This window comes from Notechis scutatus, chromosome 2, assembly GCF_049901735.1.
Source record: "Notechis scutatus isolate UNSWTSFEM ecotype Mainland chromosome 2, rNotScu1.2, whole genome shotgun sequence".
Classification (NCBI taxonomy): Eukaryota; Metazoa; Chordata; class Lepidosauria; order Squamata; family Elapidae; genus Notechis; species Notechis scutatus.
The window spans coordinates 11,295,327-11,311,672 of NC_142010.1; the positions used below are offsets into that span (position 1 = coordinate 11,295,327).

General features: G+C 46.1%; 1 protein-coding gene across 1 annotated transcript; it reads left to right on the forward strand.

Annotated features, from left to right (window-relative positions):
• Nucleotides 1–5,612: 5,612 nt before the first annotated feature.
• On the forward strand, nt 5,613–11,447 carry LOC113425115 (uncharacterized). The gene is given in 4 exon segments (XM_026687103.2): nt 5,613–6,193; nt 6,196–6,425; nt 9,518–9,608; nt 10,271–11,447. Coding segments are annotated over 4 exon segments (1,875 nt in total). The 5' UTR covers nt 5,613–5,688; the 3' UTR covers nt 11,320–11,447.
• The last annotated feature ends 4,899 nt before the right edge of the window (nt 11,448–16,346 follow it).

The following is a 16,346-nucleotide window of genomic DNA, read 5'->3' on the forward strand; positions in this document are numbered from 1 at the left end:
CTTTGCTAAAAAAAAAAGTGGTTCAGTGATTTTATTCCCTTTTTTGCTCTCAGCTGCCTGAGGAATTGCCAAGGTTGAAGAGCCCTGGTCTAGGTGATGCTTAGATAACAGGAAAAAGCAACACGAAACATTATTTGGGTGGCCAATCTAATTTCTTCGCTAGCCTTCTGTAATATGGATTCTTGCTTGAGCTCTGTGTGGAACCAAATACCGCCCGATACTTGTCCTCAAGATTCAGACCCAACTTTTGGCAAACAGATCCTCCCACCAGAGATTTGCCTCTGTTGCCTCGCCAAGTTCTTGCAACACCCATTTTATGAACCGAGCAGCACAAAACGTTCTGATCTCTTGACTCTCCCAGTTTTTGAACCGGGATTGGCTATTTTCATATTCGCCCTTTTGATCAGTGTTTTCAGATTATGGAAAAACATCCTTATTCTGCTTGGCTGAGATGTTGTCCAGCTCCTTCAACAGGCTGTTGAAAAACAGGCTGTGGAAAACTCTGGGTTTCAGCTCTGAAGAGAGATTTAGATCAGGACGTTTTCTGCTACTCCGTGCACAAAATGGGGGTTGCAATCACTCTAGGCACCCATTTCACAACCTCGGAGCTTAAAGAAGTGTGGACTTCAATTCCCAGAATTCCCTAGCCAGCATGGATGTTTGAAGACTGGGAATTCTGGGAGTTGAAGTCCACGCATCCCCAAGGTGGCAGGGTTGAGAAAGTCTAATTTAGACAGACTGGAACAATTCAGAGACTGGTAACAGATTTTTGAAGAAATGGAAACCAATTCCCATCAGGACTCAGAACGGTGAGATGGCTTATATATTACAGGTTGGGTTTTCAGGTGAGTGTGAAAAATGTCAGTCACTTTTCCATGCCGTTGTAACTTTGAAACTAAGCAAACTTATGAGTCAAGGACTACCTGTGCAATTCCAGACAAGTGGCTATAAGTGATGGAGCAGCCACAGCTTCTGGAGGCAAGTCGTTCCACTGGTTAACTCTTCTTATTGTCTGGAGATTTCTCCTAATATTTTGATTGGATCTCCCCTTGATTAGTTTCCATCCGTTGCTTCTTGTCCTGCCTTCAGGAGCTTTGGAGAATGGCTCTTCCCCCTCTTCTTTGTGGCAACCTGTCATGCCCCTGTTGGAATCTGATTCCGAGGGGAAGGTCGAGCAGCTGACAGGGAATGGGAGTGTGGCTCCGGTGGCTGTGGAGGAAACTGGGGAAGGGCACAGTCCGGCTGGGCATTCAGAGGAAGAACCAGGCCCACCTCCCCTTCATCCTAGGGCATGCAGGGAGGAACAGAGAAGGGAGCAACGTGAGTTACGGGGGAGAAAAGGGTCCTGATTACCTTCATTAGCTGCAGCTGGGAAAACAGGATAAAGAGGGTGATTGCGCACAGAACCTTGCTGGAAGCAAAGCGTGCATTATCTTTGTCAAGTCTTATCTGGGTTCTGGCACTCTGTGTTTCGTTATCTTTTGAAGTCTGCAATTCCTTACCCTGCCCTGTCTCGTTAATTGCTGCAGCATGGTTTGTGTTGGTTTTCATTTATAATCTATATTTACTTTGGGTTCTGATTGAATTTCTTCCCTTTAAAAACGGTTCTTGGGAGTGTTTTTTCTCCAGCCAATGATAACTGAACATTGGGGGGCCAAGCTGGAGGTGTTAAAGGGACTTTACTTACTTTTGTGACCTTGTTGCTTTTGTGCCACGCCCGGGTCATCATCACACAACCCCTCAAATATTGGAACAGTGCTAATCATGTCACCCCTAGTCCTTTTTTAAAAAAAATTAGACTAGACATACCCAATTCCTGCAACCATTCTTTATATCTAAAGGACACAAGGTTACAGAGTTGGAAGAGATTCTGTAGGTCATCTAGTCCAACCCCACTCCCAGCAAAATGGCAGTCCAGTCTCTTCTTGAAAGTCTCAAATGAGGAAGCTCTCACAACTTCTGAAGGCAAAACTGTTCCATTGGTTGATATTTCTCATTGTCAAAAAGTGTTTTAACAGATAATCAGAGTTGGAAGGGAACTTGTAAGTCATCTAGTCCAACCCCCTGCCCAAGCAGGAGACCCTACACCATTTCTGACAGATGGGAGTCCAATCTCTTCTTGAAAATCTCAAGTGATGAAACTCCCACAACTTCTGAGGGCAAAGCTGTTCCATTGATGGATTGTTCTCACTGTCAGAAAATTTCTTCTTATAACTAAGTTGAATCTCTCCTTGATCAGTTTCCATCCATTATTCCTTGTCTGGCCTACAGGCGCTTTGGAAAATAGCTTGACCCTTTCTTCTTTGTGGCAGCCCCTCAAATATTGGAAGACCGCTATCCTGTCTACCCTGGTCCTTCCCTAGACTAGCCAAGTCCAGTTCCTGCAGCCGTCCTTCATATGTTTTAGCCTCCAGTCCCCTAATCATCCTGGTTGCTCTTCTCTGCACTTTTTCCTAGAGTCTCAACATCAGAGGTGATATTCAGCAGGTTCTGATCAGTTCTGGAGAACTGGTAAATCCCACCTCTGACTGGCCCCGCTCCCATCTATTCTCTGCCTCCCCAGTCGGCTGGGTCTTGGCACAGGAGAAAGGAGCTGGAAAGCAGGTTAGTGAGGTGGGGAGGGAATGGAGATTTTACAGTATCCTTCCCCTGCCACACCCACCAAGCCACACCCACAGAACCGGTAGTAAAAAAAAATTGAATACCACCACCGGTCTGAAGCAAAGGTGGGCATTCAGCAGGTTCTGACCAGTTCTGGAGAACCAGTAAATCCCACCTCTGACTGGCCCCGCCCCATCTATTCTCTGCCTCCTGGGTCTTTTGGTTGCCCTGCACAGGAGAACGGAGCTGGAAAGCAGGTTAGTGAGGTGGGGAGGGAATGGGGATTTTGCAGTAACCTTCCCCCAGGAGTGGGGTGGTAATGGAGATTTCACAGTACCCTTCCCCTGCCATGCCCATCAAGCCACACCTTGCCCACCAAGCCAAACCCACAGAACCGGTAGTAAAAAAAATTTGAATACCACCACCGGTCTGAAGCAAAGGTGGGCATTCAGCAGGTTCTGACCAGTTCTGGAGAACCAGTAAATCCCACCTCTGACTGGCCCCGCCCCCATCTATTCTCTGCCTCCCCAGTCGGCTGGGTCTTCTTTGGTTGCCCTGCACAGGAGAAAGGAGCTGGAAAGCAGGTTAGTGGGGTGGGGAGGGAGGAAGCGGCACTAAAAAATTTTTTTTTGAATCCCACCACTGCGAGTCGACATCTTGATTGATGTGGTGACCAAAAACTGGACGCTTGTACTCTAGGTGTGGTCTTCCTAAGGCTTGACAGAGTGGTATGAGTAACCTCCCTTGATCTGGATTGTACCCCCTCGGATTGCATCCCTCGGGCACGGGATGAACTCCTGGAGTGCAACGACCCGGCGCCGGGAAAGCCGGCGGGATCCAGCCCTATCCAGCCCGATCCGAGGCTCCACGGGCCGGCGGCGCCCAGGGGGGGGCGAGCCAACCACGGGCAGGAAAACAAAACCACAAAAAAAGGCCTCGGCGGGTCCGCCCCGGAACCCGAGTAAAACAAGGCCGAAGCGAAGCATCGCGACCCGCCCCGAGAAGGGAGGCGAGCAGCGGATGCCTCCCACAATCCTTCCCCCCACCCCTTGCAGGAGACTTCCGAGGCGTCCGGCGATCGTCCTCCCCGGCCAGCCCTGAACCGCCGCCGGCTGATCTCCATCGCTCGGGGTTGGGCTTAACCGGAGCCCTCTTGTGCCCGCGGGCCACTGCTGGTCACCGGGCACCAGGTGCGTTCCAGCCCCCCTGCCAGCTTCCGGTTGGACATTTGGGACCGGGTCACTCTGCCCATAAGCCACGGCCGAGGGCCGATCGGCCTACGGGGATGATGATGATGGGCTCGGGGGTGGGTGGGTGGGGGTGGTTGGAGCCTCTCTGCCCTCTCTCCCAATATGGGCGGGGTGGTCCAGTTTTTCCCTCTGGGCTTGCCAGGCTGAGTGTGGCGAGTGGGTAGTAGCTCTGTCGGTAAAGCTAAGCAGGACCCCAGGTGGGTTTGGATTTGGATGGGAGACCTGATTTAGATGGCTGGGAAAGTTGAGAGACCTTCTGGGAGAAATAAAAACTACAGTAAGGGTCATCCTCGATTTGCGGCAGTTCATTTAGTGACAGTTGAACGTTACAAGGCAAGGGAGTTATTATGACCATTTTTTCACAGACACGGCAAATTCATGTTTCTGAAGTAGCTGAGGGCCAAGTTCTTTAGGGGATCTTCAGTGATCCAGTGGGGAGATTTCTGGATCTCTGCCGTGCCTAATATTGTCACCCCCTAGATCACAGATGGTCCTCGATTTACAAGAGTTCACTTAGTGACCGTCCAAAGTTACAGCAGGAAGCACTGAAAAATGTGACTTGTGGCCGTTTTTTCACACTTACGAAAGTGTTCAGGCACCTTTCAATGTGATTTACATTCAGATGCTTGACAAGTGACTCTTATTTATGACGGTTGCAGTGTCCCAGGGTCAGGGGATCCCCTTTTACGACCTGGGGACAAGCCAAGGCAAAGGGGGAACCAGATTCGCTTAACAGCCGCGTGACCAATTTAACAACGGCAGCGATTCCCTTCACAAACGCGGCAATAAAAGTCACAAGGGGGGGGGGGCTCACTTTATAAATTTCTCACTTAGCGACCTAAATTTGGGGGCTCAATTGTGGCCGTAAAACGAGGATTACCTATACGATGGCTCCTTGGGCTGAGAGATTAAAATCCCACAAAATTGTGAATGGACAATTGTGCACCTTTGTTTCCTAGTATGATTTGATCGCTTATTAGCGATCTATGACTATCACTAAGTGTTATATCGTATGATTCTTGATTAATCTATTTTTTTTTCTTATGTATACTGAGAGCATATGCAGCAAAGACTAATTCCTTGTGTGTCCAATCATACTTGGCCAATAAAGAATTCTATTCTATTCTATTCTATTCTATTCTATTCTATTCTATTCTTATTCTTCTGTTGTATTCTTATTCTTCTATTCTATTCTAATTTTCTATCCTATTCTATTCTTATTTTCTATTCTATTCTTTTTCTATTCTATTCTATTCTTATTTTCTATTCTATTCTTTTCTATTCTATTCTGTTCTTATTCTAATTTTCTATTCTGTTCTATGCTATTCTATATTTTCTATTCTATTCTCTATTTTCTATTCTATGCTGTGCTATGCTATGCTATGCTATATTTTCTATTCTATTCTGTATTCTATTCTATTCTATTCTATTCTTATTCTTCTATTCTAATTTTCTATTCTATTCTTATTTTCTATTCTATTCTTTTCTATTCTATTCATTAGCATTCTTATTTTCTATTCTATTCTATTCTATTCTATTCTATTCTATTCTATTCTATTCGTATTCTTATTTTCTATTCTATTCTAATTTTCTATTCTAATTTCCTTTTCTATTCTATTCTAATTTTCTATTCTTCTATTCTATTCTTATTCATATTTTCTATTCTATTCTATTAATTTTCTATTCTATTCAATTCTATTCTAATTCTTATTCATATTTTCTATTCTATTCTATTCTAATTTTCTATTCTATTCAATTCAATTCTATTCTTATTCTTATTTTCTATTCTATTCCATTTCTTGGAGGGTTAGGTCCACCCTGAAGTCTTCCATTGGGAATGGAAGCAATGAAGGAGGTCATTTTGGTGGAGCCCAAATTGGAAGTGGAACCAGAAGGATCCGGAAAAGTCACCCCCCCTCTTACGTTGGAAGGCAGGATCAGGCAGCCAGGACAGGCAGAATCCCACAAGAACAAAGGGGAATCTTACAAAGCGAGAGAACAGCGCTGGGAGGCCCAGTGGCAGGAGTTCCTGAGGACGCTCCATCCCGGAAGGGGTGGAAACCCCGTGATGATGTCAGAGGCCTCCCCCTGGGAAGACCCCAAGGCCTTCCTGGTCTCCTTTGAGCAGGTGGCCACAGCCTGCCGGTGGCCCGGAGGAGAATGGACGGCCCGTCTCCGGCCGGCTCTGAGCGGAGGAGCGGAAGAGGCCTTCCAAACCCTGGAAGACCGAGACCAAGAGGATTATGGGAAAGTCAAGGCGGCCATCTTGCGAGGGGAAGCCCTGAGGATGGAGATGCAACGCCAGCATTTTCGGCAGTTCTGCTGCCAGGAGGTGGGAGACCCCGGAGGATCCATAGTCAACTCCAGGAGCTTTGTCGCCAATGGCTGAGGCCGGAGAGACGCACCAAGGAGCAGATCTTGGAGCTGCTGATCTTGGAGCAGTTCTTGGTCAGCCTCCCACCGGAGCTGCGGAGCTGGATCCAAGCCAGGAGGCCAGACACCTGTCCCCAGGCGGTGGCCCTGGTTGAAGACTTCCTTCGGAGCCAGGAACAGACCAGCTCAGGATCGCGGCAGGTGAAGTTTTAAGAATTAACTTGGAAGGTTTCTATTAAGGAATGCTATGCCTATAGTCATGCAGCCATTTTCAGTTGCCAGCTTACTGCATTTGTACTGTATTCAGGTAGTCCTTGACTTACAACAGTTCATTTAGTGACCATTCAAAGTTACTCTCAGGGGGTGGGATTCTACTGGTTCGGACCGGTTTGGGCAAACCGGATGTTAAATTTGCATCGGATTCCCCAAACCGGTATTTAAACTGACCAGCTGGCCCAGCCCATTCCTCGCCTCCCATCCCAGGTGTATCCATGCAGCCCATTTTTGATGCAGGTAAGTACAGGGTCCGCGTGGAGGCTCTGGGAGGGGGAAAAAACGGCCCTCCCGGAAATACCGCAAGTCGCAAAATGGGCCTGTTTCCAGCTTCCGGAGCCCAGGGGAGGCCGTTGTTCTGACCCAAACCTGGTTCCAAGGAAACAAACACAAAACAGAGGAAACAGCAAAACCTTTTAATGATTCTTTACAAATTCCGTTTCTTCCCGGTTAAAAGGCTGTTTCAAACTAATTGTCTCTGATAAGAACGAGCCTTGCCAAGGTTGTGCAAGGCTGCCAAGAACGCTAGATAAAGTTGCCAAGAAATATTTCAAGCACTAAGAGTCTCCAAACACAAACTGAAGAGAGTCTGAACGTCCGCAAGGCTTGAGTGCAAAAACTTCTTTGCTTCCTGCAAAGAACTCCGGTTTCTCAGCTGGCTTTGATCTCTTAAGGGAGGGGCCATTTTTGTCCTCCCAGAGGCCCAAGGGAAGCCTCCGGACCCTGGGGAAGGTGAAAAACTGCCCTCCCGGAAGTCCGGGTAGGACACACCCACCACGTCCACTCAGCAACTGCGCAGCGAATCGGTTGCTGGAATTTTAGAATCCCACCCCTGGTTACAATGATGCTGAAAATAGTCACTTATTTCTCACACTTATGACTGTTGCAAGCCATCCTCCAAGGTCACATAATCAAAACAGTGGCAGTTTTTAAAGAAGAGATTGGAAAACCGTTTGTCTGAAATTGTACAGGGCAGTGATGGCTAACCTTTTCGTCGCTGCGGGGCGAAAGTGCATGCATCCGTGCCTGCACCCATAATGCGATGCACGCATGCACTCCCCCGCCCTCTCTGTGCATGCGTGAACTCCACCCTTGTGCTTCCCCGCTCCCCTACACATGTGTGCGATCCCATGCTTCCTTACCCATGCGCATGCCCCCCCTGCGCATGCACATGTGACCCCCCCCTGCCCAGGGGTGGGATTCTACAGGTTCGCACCTATTCACTAGAACCGGTTAACATTCTAAGCAGTTTGGAGAACCGGTTGTTAGAAGAAATTACTGGCCTAATCCCGTAAGGAAGGCAGGAAGGAAACATTCTGGTGTTGCTGACAGAAACTGCCTCTCCGTTAACCCTTATTACATTCTTGGCAGGACTAGACTTCCTGTCTCTGGAGCTTCTCTGGAGTTTTTTTGTCCCCTCCTTTGCTGGTACTTTGCTTGTGTGGAGTGACCATTCAAAGTTACAATGGCACTGAAAAAAGTGACATGACCATTTTTCACACTTACGACTGTTGCAGCATCCCCACAGTCGTGAGAGGCCAGGCAAGGAGATGCGTGCCTCGATGTGACTGATATTGAGTTGGCCATGCCCAGCCAATAACATGACCACCAAGCCACGCCCACCAACTAAGCCACGCCCACAGAACAGTTTGTTAAAATTTTTGAATCCCACCCCTTCCCCTGCGCATGTGCACATGTCTCCTGCATGCGCCCTCCCCCCATGCATGTGCGGCAGATACCCAACAATCAGCTGGCTGGCGGGAGGCATGAGCACATGCGCAGTGGAACTACCCTGAGGTGACGGCTCGCATGCCATAGGTTCGCCATCACAAGTATAGGGTTTCCTGCCTGAGCAGGGGGTTGGGCTTGAAGACCTCCCAGGTCCCTTCCAACTCTGTTATTCTATCCATGTCATGCTCCTGTTGGAATCTGACTCCGAGGGAGAGATTGAACAGCTGACAGGGAGTGGGAGTGTGGCTCCGGTGGTTGTGGAGGAAACTGTGGATGGGCACAGGCTGGCTGGGTAGTCAGAGGAAGACCCAGGCCCATCTCCACTTCATCCTAGGGCACGCAGGGAGGAGCGGATAAGGGAGAAACGTGAGTGGTGTGGTCTACGGGGGAGGAAGGGGCCCTGATCCCCTTCATGGGCTGCAGCTGGGAGGACTGGTTAAAAGGACAAAGTGCGCCTGGCAAAGTTGCTGGAAGCAAAGCATGCATTCTTATCAGAGGTTATCTGTGTTTTGGATTCCTCCCAACTATGGTTGCTGCGTTTTTCTGGTAGAAGTCTGCCATTAACCATCCTTGCCTGCCATAGGGATTCCTTCAGTGTGGTTTGTGTTTGATTTTTTATTTCGAATTAACTTTACTTTGGGTGCAAACTGCATTTACTTCCTCCGTTAAACTGTTTTCTTTAAGAGTTTGATATCCAGTCGAGGATAATTGGACGTTGGGGCCAAGTTGGAGGCATTAAAGGGACTTTCTTCTATTTTTGTGACTTGGTTATTTTTGTGTCACGGCCCCAGGTCATCACAATCCTTTTATAAATTTGGACACTTGGCAAATGACTCATGTTTAAGGGAAGTCACTGGGGAAACCAGATTCACTAAACAACAACGTGTTGCCACTTTTAACAACTGCAATGATTCCCTTAAGAAATGTGCCAAGGAAGGTTGTTGAATGGGGGCAAAACTCACTGAACAAATTTCACACTTAGCAACATAAATTTTGGACTCAGTTGTGGTTGTAAGTTGAGGATTGCCTGTACTGTATTGTATAGCCCTCGACATCTAACTGTTCATTTGCTGACTGTTCGAACTCACAATGTTTGCGGGAGGGGCACAAATAGGGCTGCGGGTGCTTTGTGACTCTTACGTGCCCACAACGTTGCCTGAGTGGGGCCTGATCTCCTTGCCTTGCCTATGTGTAACAGGGCTTGTGTAACAGAGAACGGGTGAGATTTTTATTTTTGTGTCTGTAAAATCAGTCCTTTCACTCTGAACTGCAGCATCCTCATTTTTCAGGATTCGTTAACGGAAGAGCGGATGGATTTCTTACACACCAAAGAAGAACCTCTGGAAGCTATGAAGAGAGAAAATGAGGAGATAGAGAAGGGTAACATTCTGCTGAAACAAACCTTTCCTTTCCCCTTTCCTTTCCCTTTCCTCATTTTACAGACCTCAGAAGGATGCAGGAAGCTGAGTCAACCTTGCACCCCATCAGAATTGACTTATGACCCTTTCCCACACTTCCGACCATTGCAATATCCCCATGGTCATGTGATCAAAATTCAGAAGCTTGCTAGCAAATTTTATGTGACAGACTCAGGCAGCCTATGGCAGATAGATAGATGTCTGAATGATTCTGTGAGCAACTCAATCTGCCTGCCTGCTTTGTCTGATTTTGGGTAAAAGTTACTCTTTTTTTATTAAAAAAATAAATCAATATTTACATAGATATTGATAATATTTACATACAAGCCATGCCCAGCCAGTCACATGACACCAAGCCACACCCACAAATTAGGCCACGCCCACATAACCGATTAAGAAATTTGAATCCCACCCCTGCCTTTGTGTGTGTGTGTGTGTGTGTGTGAGAGAGAGAGAGAGGTTAGATCAGATCTCTCTCTCTCTTTCCCACCAATGTCAGCAAGCCACCATCAGTCAAAATTAATAGTAATGGTCCCTGGGATTTAAAATTATGAGTTTGGTGGTCCCTGAGGTCCAAAAGGTTGGCGACCCCTGGGTTAAAATGTCTCTTGTCCTTTTCTGCAGATGATATAAGAGACTCCGAGGTTAATGAAGAGAATTCACCTTATGGAAAAAAGGCACCGGAAGAAAAATACAAAATAACTCCACAGACAAACTACAGGAAGAATGAAGAGATTGCAGAAATGCAGGGGGAAGGAGCTGAGTCTGAAAACCAGCAGAGGACAAACAGAGAGGAGAGAAAAAATGAATGTGCAGAATCCCTTATCCCAAACACCAGTAAGTCCAGTAAGGAAGAAATGCCGGTGTTCTCCAAATACGGCAGAAGGTACCGCTATCGAGTAGACCGTGATGTGATCCATTCCAGCGAGGATTATGAAGAACGTCCCAATTCAGAAGAAAATATCCGGCCTAGTCCCTCATTTAGGTTACCGGAGAAAGCCCAGATCAGTGAGAAATTGCACACATTCCTTGAACGTGGGAAAGAAAGTCCCTGTCAGAATGAAAAACCTCGACAGTCTTCTGAATACAAAACAAACGTTAGCCACGCAGACTCGCTGAGGCGAATTCCAACGTGTCCAACAGAAAATAGACCGTACGAATGCTCTCAGTGTGGGAAATGCTTAAGTACAAGAAGGAACCTGAAATTACACCAGAGAAGTCACACAGGAGAAAAGCCATACAAATGTTTTCAGTGTGGGAAGTGCTTCAGCCAGGCTGGATGTCTGAAGACCCACCAAAGATTTCATACCGGGGAGAAACCTTACAAATGTTCTCAGTGTGGAAAATATTTCAGGCAGGCGGGATATCTGAAGACCCACCAGAGATTTCACACGGGAGAGAAACCTTACAAATGTTCCCAGTGTGATAAATACTTCAGTCAGTCAGGATATCTGAAGACCCACCAAAGATTTCACAACGGGGAAAAACCCTACGAATGTTCACAGTGTGGGAGGTGCTTCAGTACGGGAATTAACTTGAAGAGACATCAGATGATTCACACTGGAGAGAAACCCTATAAATGTTCACAGTGCGGGAAGTGTTTTAGGCAAGCAGGAAATCTGAAGAGCCATCAAAAAACTCATACCGGAAAGAGACCCTATCAATGTTCTTAGTAGGAGAGATACCGTAACTCAACTGACAACAGGCTGGTAGAGATTCTCAGTCATCCAAGTCATGGTTGTCCCAAAGATGCTGTGATGACCCCGGGTGGGATACCAAATAAACACAGTCACAAAAAACAGATGAAGCCCCTTTTATTCCTTCACTTTGCTTCCAAGCTCCAAATATCCTTGACGGAAGACAAAAAACTCCCACACAAGAAGTTACAAGAAGGAGGGGAAAAAACAACACAAACCAGGCAAGATAAGGGCTGGAGGACATCCACAGATAACAGAACACACCCTGGGAAGGATGCCAAACTCAGAGAGGAACAATAAACTACAGATATTTCTAGGCTTTGTTTCCAGCGCTCGTCCGTACACATGTCCATCCTCTTGTTACAGCTGCAGCCCATGAAGAGGATCAAGGTCCTCTCCTCCCGAATAGACCACATCTCTCCCTTATCCTCTCCTCCCTGCGTGCCCTAGGATGGATAGGGTATGGGCCTGGGTCCTCCTCTGACTGCCCAGCCGGACTCTGCCCTTCCCCAGCCTCCTCCACAACCTCCGGAGCCACACTTCCACTCTCTGTCGGCTGTTCCTCCTCTCCCTCAGAGTCAGTCTCCACCAGGGGCATGACAGGTGCTTTTTCAGGAGGCAACTGGACTTTCTTGGTTTTTCTTTTGAAGGCATTTTGCTTCTCATCCAAGCTGTCAGGGTTCCGACGGATGCCCTAATTAATTCATGAGCCTCGAGCCAAGATTCAAAAGAAATCCAATTATTTATTAGGAGCAACATGTCAGCACTTTTCCTAAGTGCAGTCGGCTCTGCCCTACGTAATTTACTGCCCACCTATGACCCTAACAAACATTAATGCAAAGTGTCTATTATTGCTAGATATGTTATCACAAAAGTATGGAAATCAAAGAATTTAAATTTTAAAGGGTGGGTGGATGTTATTGGCAATATTTAGAAGGGTGGGAAATTGCCACAGATAAATGAATGCAACAGTAAAGAGTTTTGAAGATTTGTATATCTGTTTATTCAGAATTTTTAGTTATATTAACAACATTTTTCCTAATAAGTAGAAAACCTTTGCATACAGAAATATCTTTTGGCTAAAAATATTGAGTATGAGTGTTTAAATTTTTTGTATTTATATTTTATCCTTTAGATATTCACAAATAGATGTTTGTATATCTTAAAAAGGTATCAATTTATCTGTTAAGTACTAGCTTTGATTTTCAGTTGCATTTATATCCTATTTTTTTGTCAATTCAGTGCCTCTGTGCGTGCTTGTTTTATTTTTTGTTCATTGTTTCAATTAAAAAAAAAGGCAGAAATAATGATTCCAAAGAGGACAATTTTCAAATGTGCAGAAATAAATCCCCTTATCACCCCACTCCATCCTGAACTGATCCTAAAGGCATTTATGAATCTCCCCTGGATAGGAAGTCTTTTGTTCATTAATATGTGATAATGGGGAGCCTTCCAGTGAATGCAGATAATCCTCAAGTTACAACTGTTCATTGAATGGCTGAAGATACGACAGACCTAGAAAAAAAGTGAGTTATGTAACCTGTTCTTGCACTTGGACTGTTTTACCACTCTTGCAGTGGCACATGCAACCTGCTCATTATTACCTGGGCAACCTGCTCATTACAGACATGATATTCTTCCGATTAAAATCGGAATTCCGATTTTTTGGGGAATCGCCGCGAGCGGAGCCCGGGCGGGCGGTGCGGCGGGCAGGCGGTGCGAGCGGCGGGCGGTGGGCGGAGCCCAGGCGGGCGGGCGGTGCGAGCGGCGGGCGGTGCGAGCGGAGCCCAGGCGGGCGGGCGGTGCGAGCAGCGGGCGGTACGAGCGGAGCCCGGGCGGGCGGGCGGGCGTGCGAGCGGCGGGCGGTGCGAGAGGTGGTATTCAGCAGGTTCTGACCAATTCTGGAGAACCGGTAGCAGAAATTTTGAGTCATTCGGAGAACCGGCAAATATCACCTCTGACTGGAGATTTTACAGTATCTTTCCCCTGCCATGCCGATCAAGCCACGCCCAGAGAACCGGTAGTAAAAAAAATTGAATCCCACCACTGATATATATATCTATATATGTGTGTGTGTGTGTGTGTGTGTGTGTGTGTGTGTATTTGTATTTGATTTTGTTTTGTATTATATTGTGTTTTAACTGTTTTGTTTTTATGATTGTTGGTCGCCCAATCACTGGTTTGAGATCAGCAGCTGTACAAACTGAATAAACAAAGAGCAAATAAGCAAGCACGTGACTTTGGGTTTGAGGCTTTTAGCTGTTACTTGTTTATATAGGGTAGCATTTGGGTTTCTCTTTTTGTTTTTGATATGAGAAGGCGCTTGAATTCATTTCTAAGTTTAATTTTTCATGCAGCATGAAAACTGGGGTCTTCCTTTGAAGCCCATCTGCTGGGAGATGAGTGGGCCTTTCTTGAGCGGTTAGCGGGCCACTGAAAACAAGAGAGTTGGACTGTGTGGGCTAGGGCTCCAATCCAGTAAGGCACGGCTTATGTTCTTAAGGAAATGTTTGTGGGGAAATGAGACAGATCAAAGCAACTTTTTAGCAATTAGCAAGAAATAGCTTGCTCACTCTGGAAAAATTGGCAAAACAGAGTGAGTGGAGAAGAACGTCCAACATGGAGTTTCCTGTGGTAAACCAAAGTACCCCTGATAGATGACAAGGACATGACGCCGTGTTCTGTGGGAAAAGTTCTTGCCAAGATGGAATACATTAGAATAAAGACTTTCCAAACAGCGGAAGATAGTTTTTGAGCTATAAACTGCCTGTAGCCATTTGGTTGAGATGAGAAATTAAAACCGTTCAGTTAATCCATCAAAGTGGCTGCTGAAGAAACTATGGGCCAACAGTGCGGATTCAATTAGTCCAAATGCCAGCCCCAATTCCTGAGGAAAAATAGCCAGGTCTTCAAAAGGTGAGTAAAATTACGGCTGTCCTAACCTTAGGCGGCAAGTATCTATGGAGATTCTCAGCCATCCGGGTCATGGTTGTCCCAAAGGTTGTTTTTCGGGAGGCAACTGGACGTCCTTATTTTTCTTTGAAGACGTTTCGCTTCTCATCCAAGAAGCTTCTTCAGCTCTGACTGGATAGTGGGGAACGGAAGGATTCAGACAGCTGGTCGTTTGCTTTCTTTTAGAGAGTCGCTGAGGCTACTTGGAAGTTTATTGGTGTCCTCATGGTCTCCTGAGTCACTGAGAAGTTGGGAGCTGTGCTTTCTGCAAGGTGTTTTTTCTGCCCTGTGTCCCTTCCCTGTTGAAGGGAGGCGCAGGCTGTTGGGGATGAGTCTGTGTTGTCTGCATCTCAAACTGAAGTGCAAGTGGTTCTTGTAGTCTGCCATTTTTCTGGGAATCTGTTTATACTCCCGCACCATTTGAAAGTTGTTCAACCTAAAGTGCATAGCTAAATTGTTGTGGCTTGCTGGCAGCCTGCGCAAATGGCAGCATAATCGGACAGTGGGTAAGAACAGGGACCAGTCCGTGAGTCTGGGGAGGACTCGGACGAGGGTCCCGCATCCGATGTAGAGATGGGGCCAGGACCATCTGGGAGTTATGTGCTGACTCCAGAGCCTCCAGAATCCGGCAGCCATGAGGCAGAGGAACAAGGGGAGCCTGTTCCCAGTGCGTGTGTGCGCAGAGCTGCTTGAAGGCGAGAGCAGCTGAGACAAACGGGGCAACTTGGGAGTAAGGCTTGGAGGTGATTGCTCCTCCCATAAGATATAAAGGAAGTGTAAAGGTAGAGAAACCTTTGTAGGAAGCAAAGTTGTTCGCTCTGTTCAGATTAAACGTTGAAGCTCTATGTGGACTTTGTACTTCGTTTGACTTTTTTCAGTTAATTTGGCACTTTAGTTGTTGGCAGCAATTCAAAGGCGAGAAAGGTGGGTGCTTATCTCGAGGGATTGTTTGGGACTCATTACAGGCTGCGAATGAACATAATTCCCAGCGTTGAAATAAAACAAGCGTTGTTTGGACTAAGCGTGTGCTTAATTACGGTCTCAGGAAGCCTTGGTCAGAACATAAATGTCTATAGATTGCCTCTTGAAAAAAAAAAAACTTTTAGGACGAGTGGAAAAGTGTTCCAGAGGGCAGCCCAACCACAGAAAAGGCCCATTTCCTGTCTCCGCTGACAGTTGAGACCCAAACTGTGGCTTTCCTACCCCACCTAATAGACAGGTAGAAACAATGCGAGGACAATCCTTCAAGTAAGGTTTTATAGATAATAACCGGCACTTTCATTTCCACCTGAAACTTGTACTTAACTGCTCATTAATGGTTTTTCATTCGATTGAATTTTTCAGGATGGTAAAAGATTCAGTCCTGCAGATTATGATTTTCAATTTTTGTTTAAATTCGTGACTTTGATGAAGAAGAGGATGAAATGCTCATCAAATTTGCAGATGACATAAAACAGTTGGAAGGTGTCTTAAGGTAGAAGTAAGAATTCAGAGCACTTATGGTAAATTAAAGAAATGGGCTAAAACTCATAGAACAAAATGTGCAATTTCTCAATTTTGGTTCCTAAGCAAGTCATCAGCCTATTCCTTAAGAAAGTTTAATTAAGAAACAGAAATGGGCACATGAAAGAATGGGGAATATCTGGTTTGCTAATATTACTTCTGAAATGTATCTCAGAATAGCACTGACTGTAAATAAGTCAACAATGTAGGATGGCTACACAACAGGAAAATGTTAACTTTAGGCTCCATCAGCAGAAGCAGTTTCTAAATTATGGGAAGTAATTGTTGCATTTTATTTCATTTTGGTCAAACCACAGATGAAGTATTGTGTCAGGTTGTGGGTGCTACATTTAAGAAGGATTCAACAAAAGAGGAAGTATCTCTCTTCTACACATTTTCTTAAATTTCTGGGTAGAGAAGCTATTTTGAAATATTTCTAGGACTGGAGAGGCAACTGGCAGTTTTGTATCCAAATGAAGCTGTTCTGCAGGGATGCTATCTGATAGTAGCCATGCTCACGATTAGTAGTTAACAAATGCATTTATCAC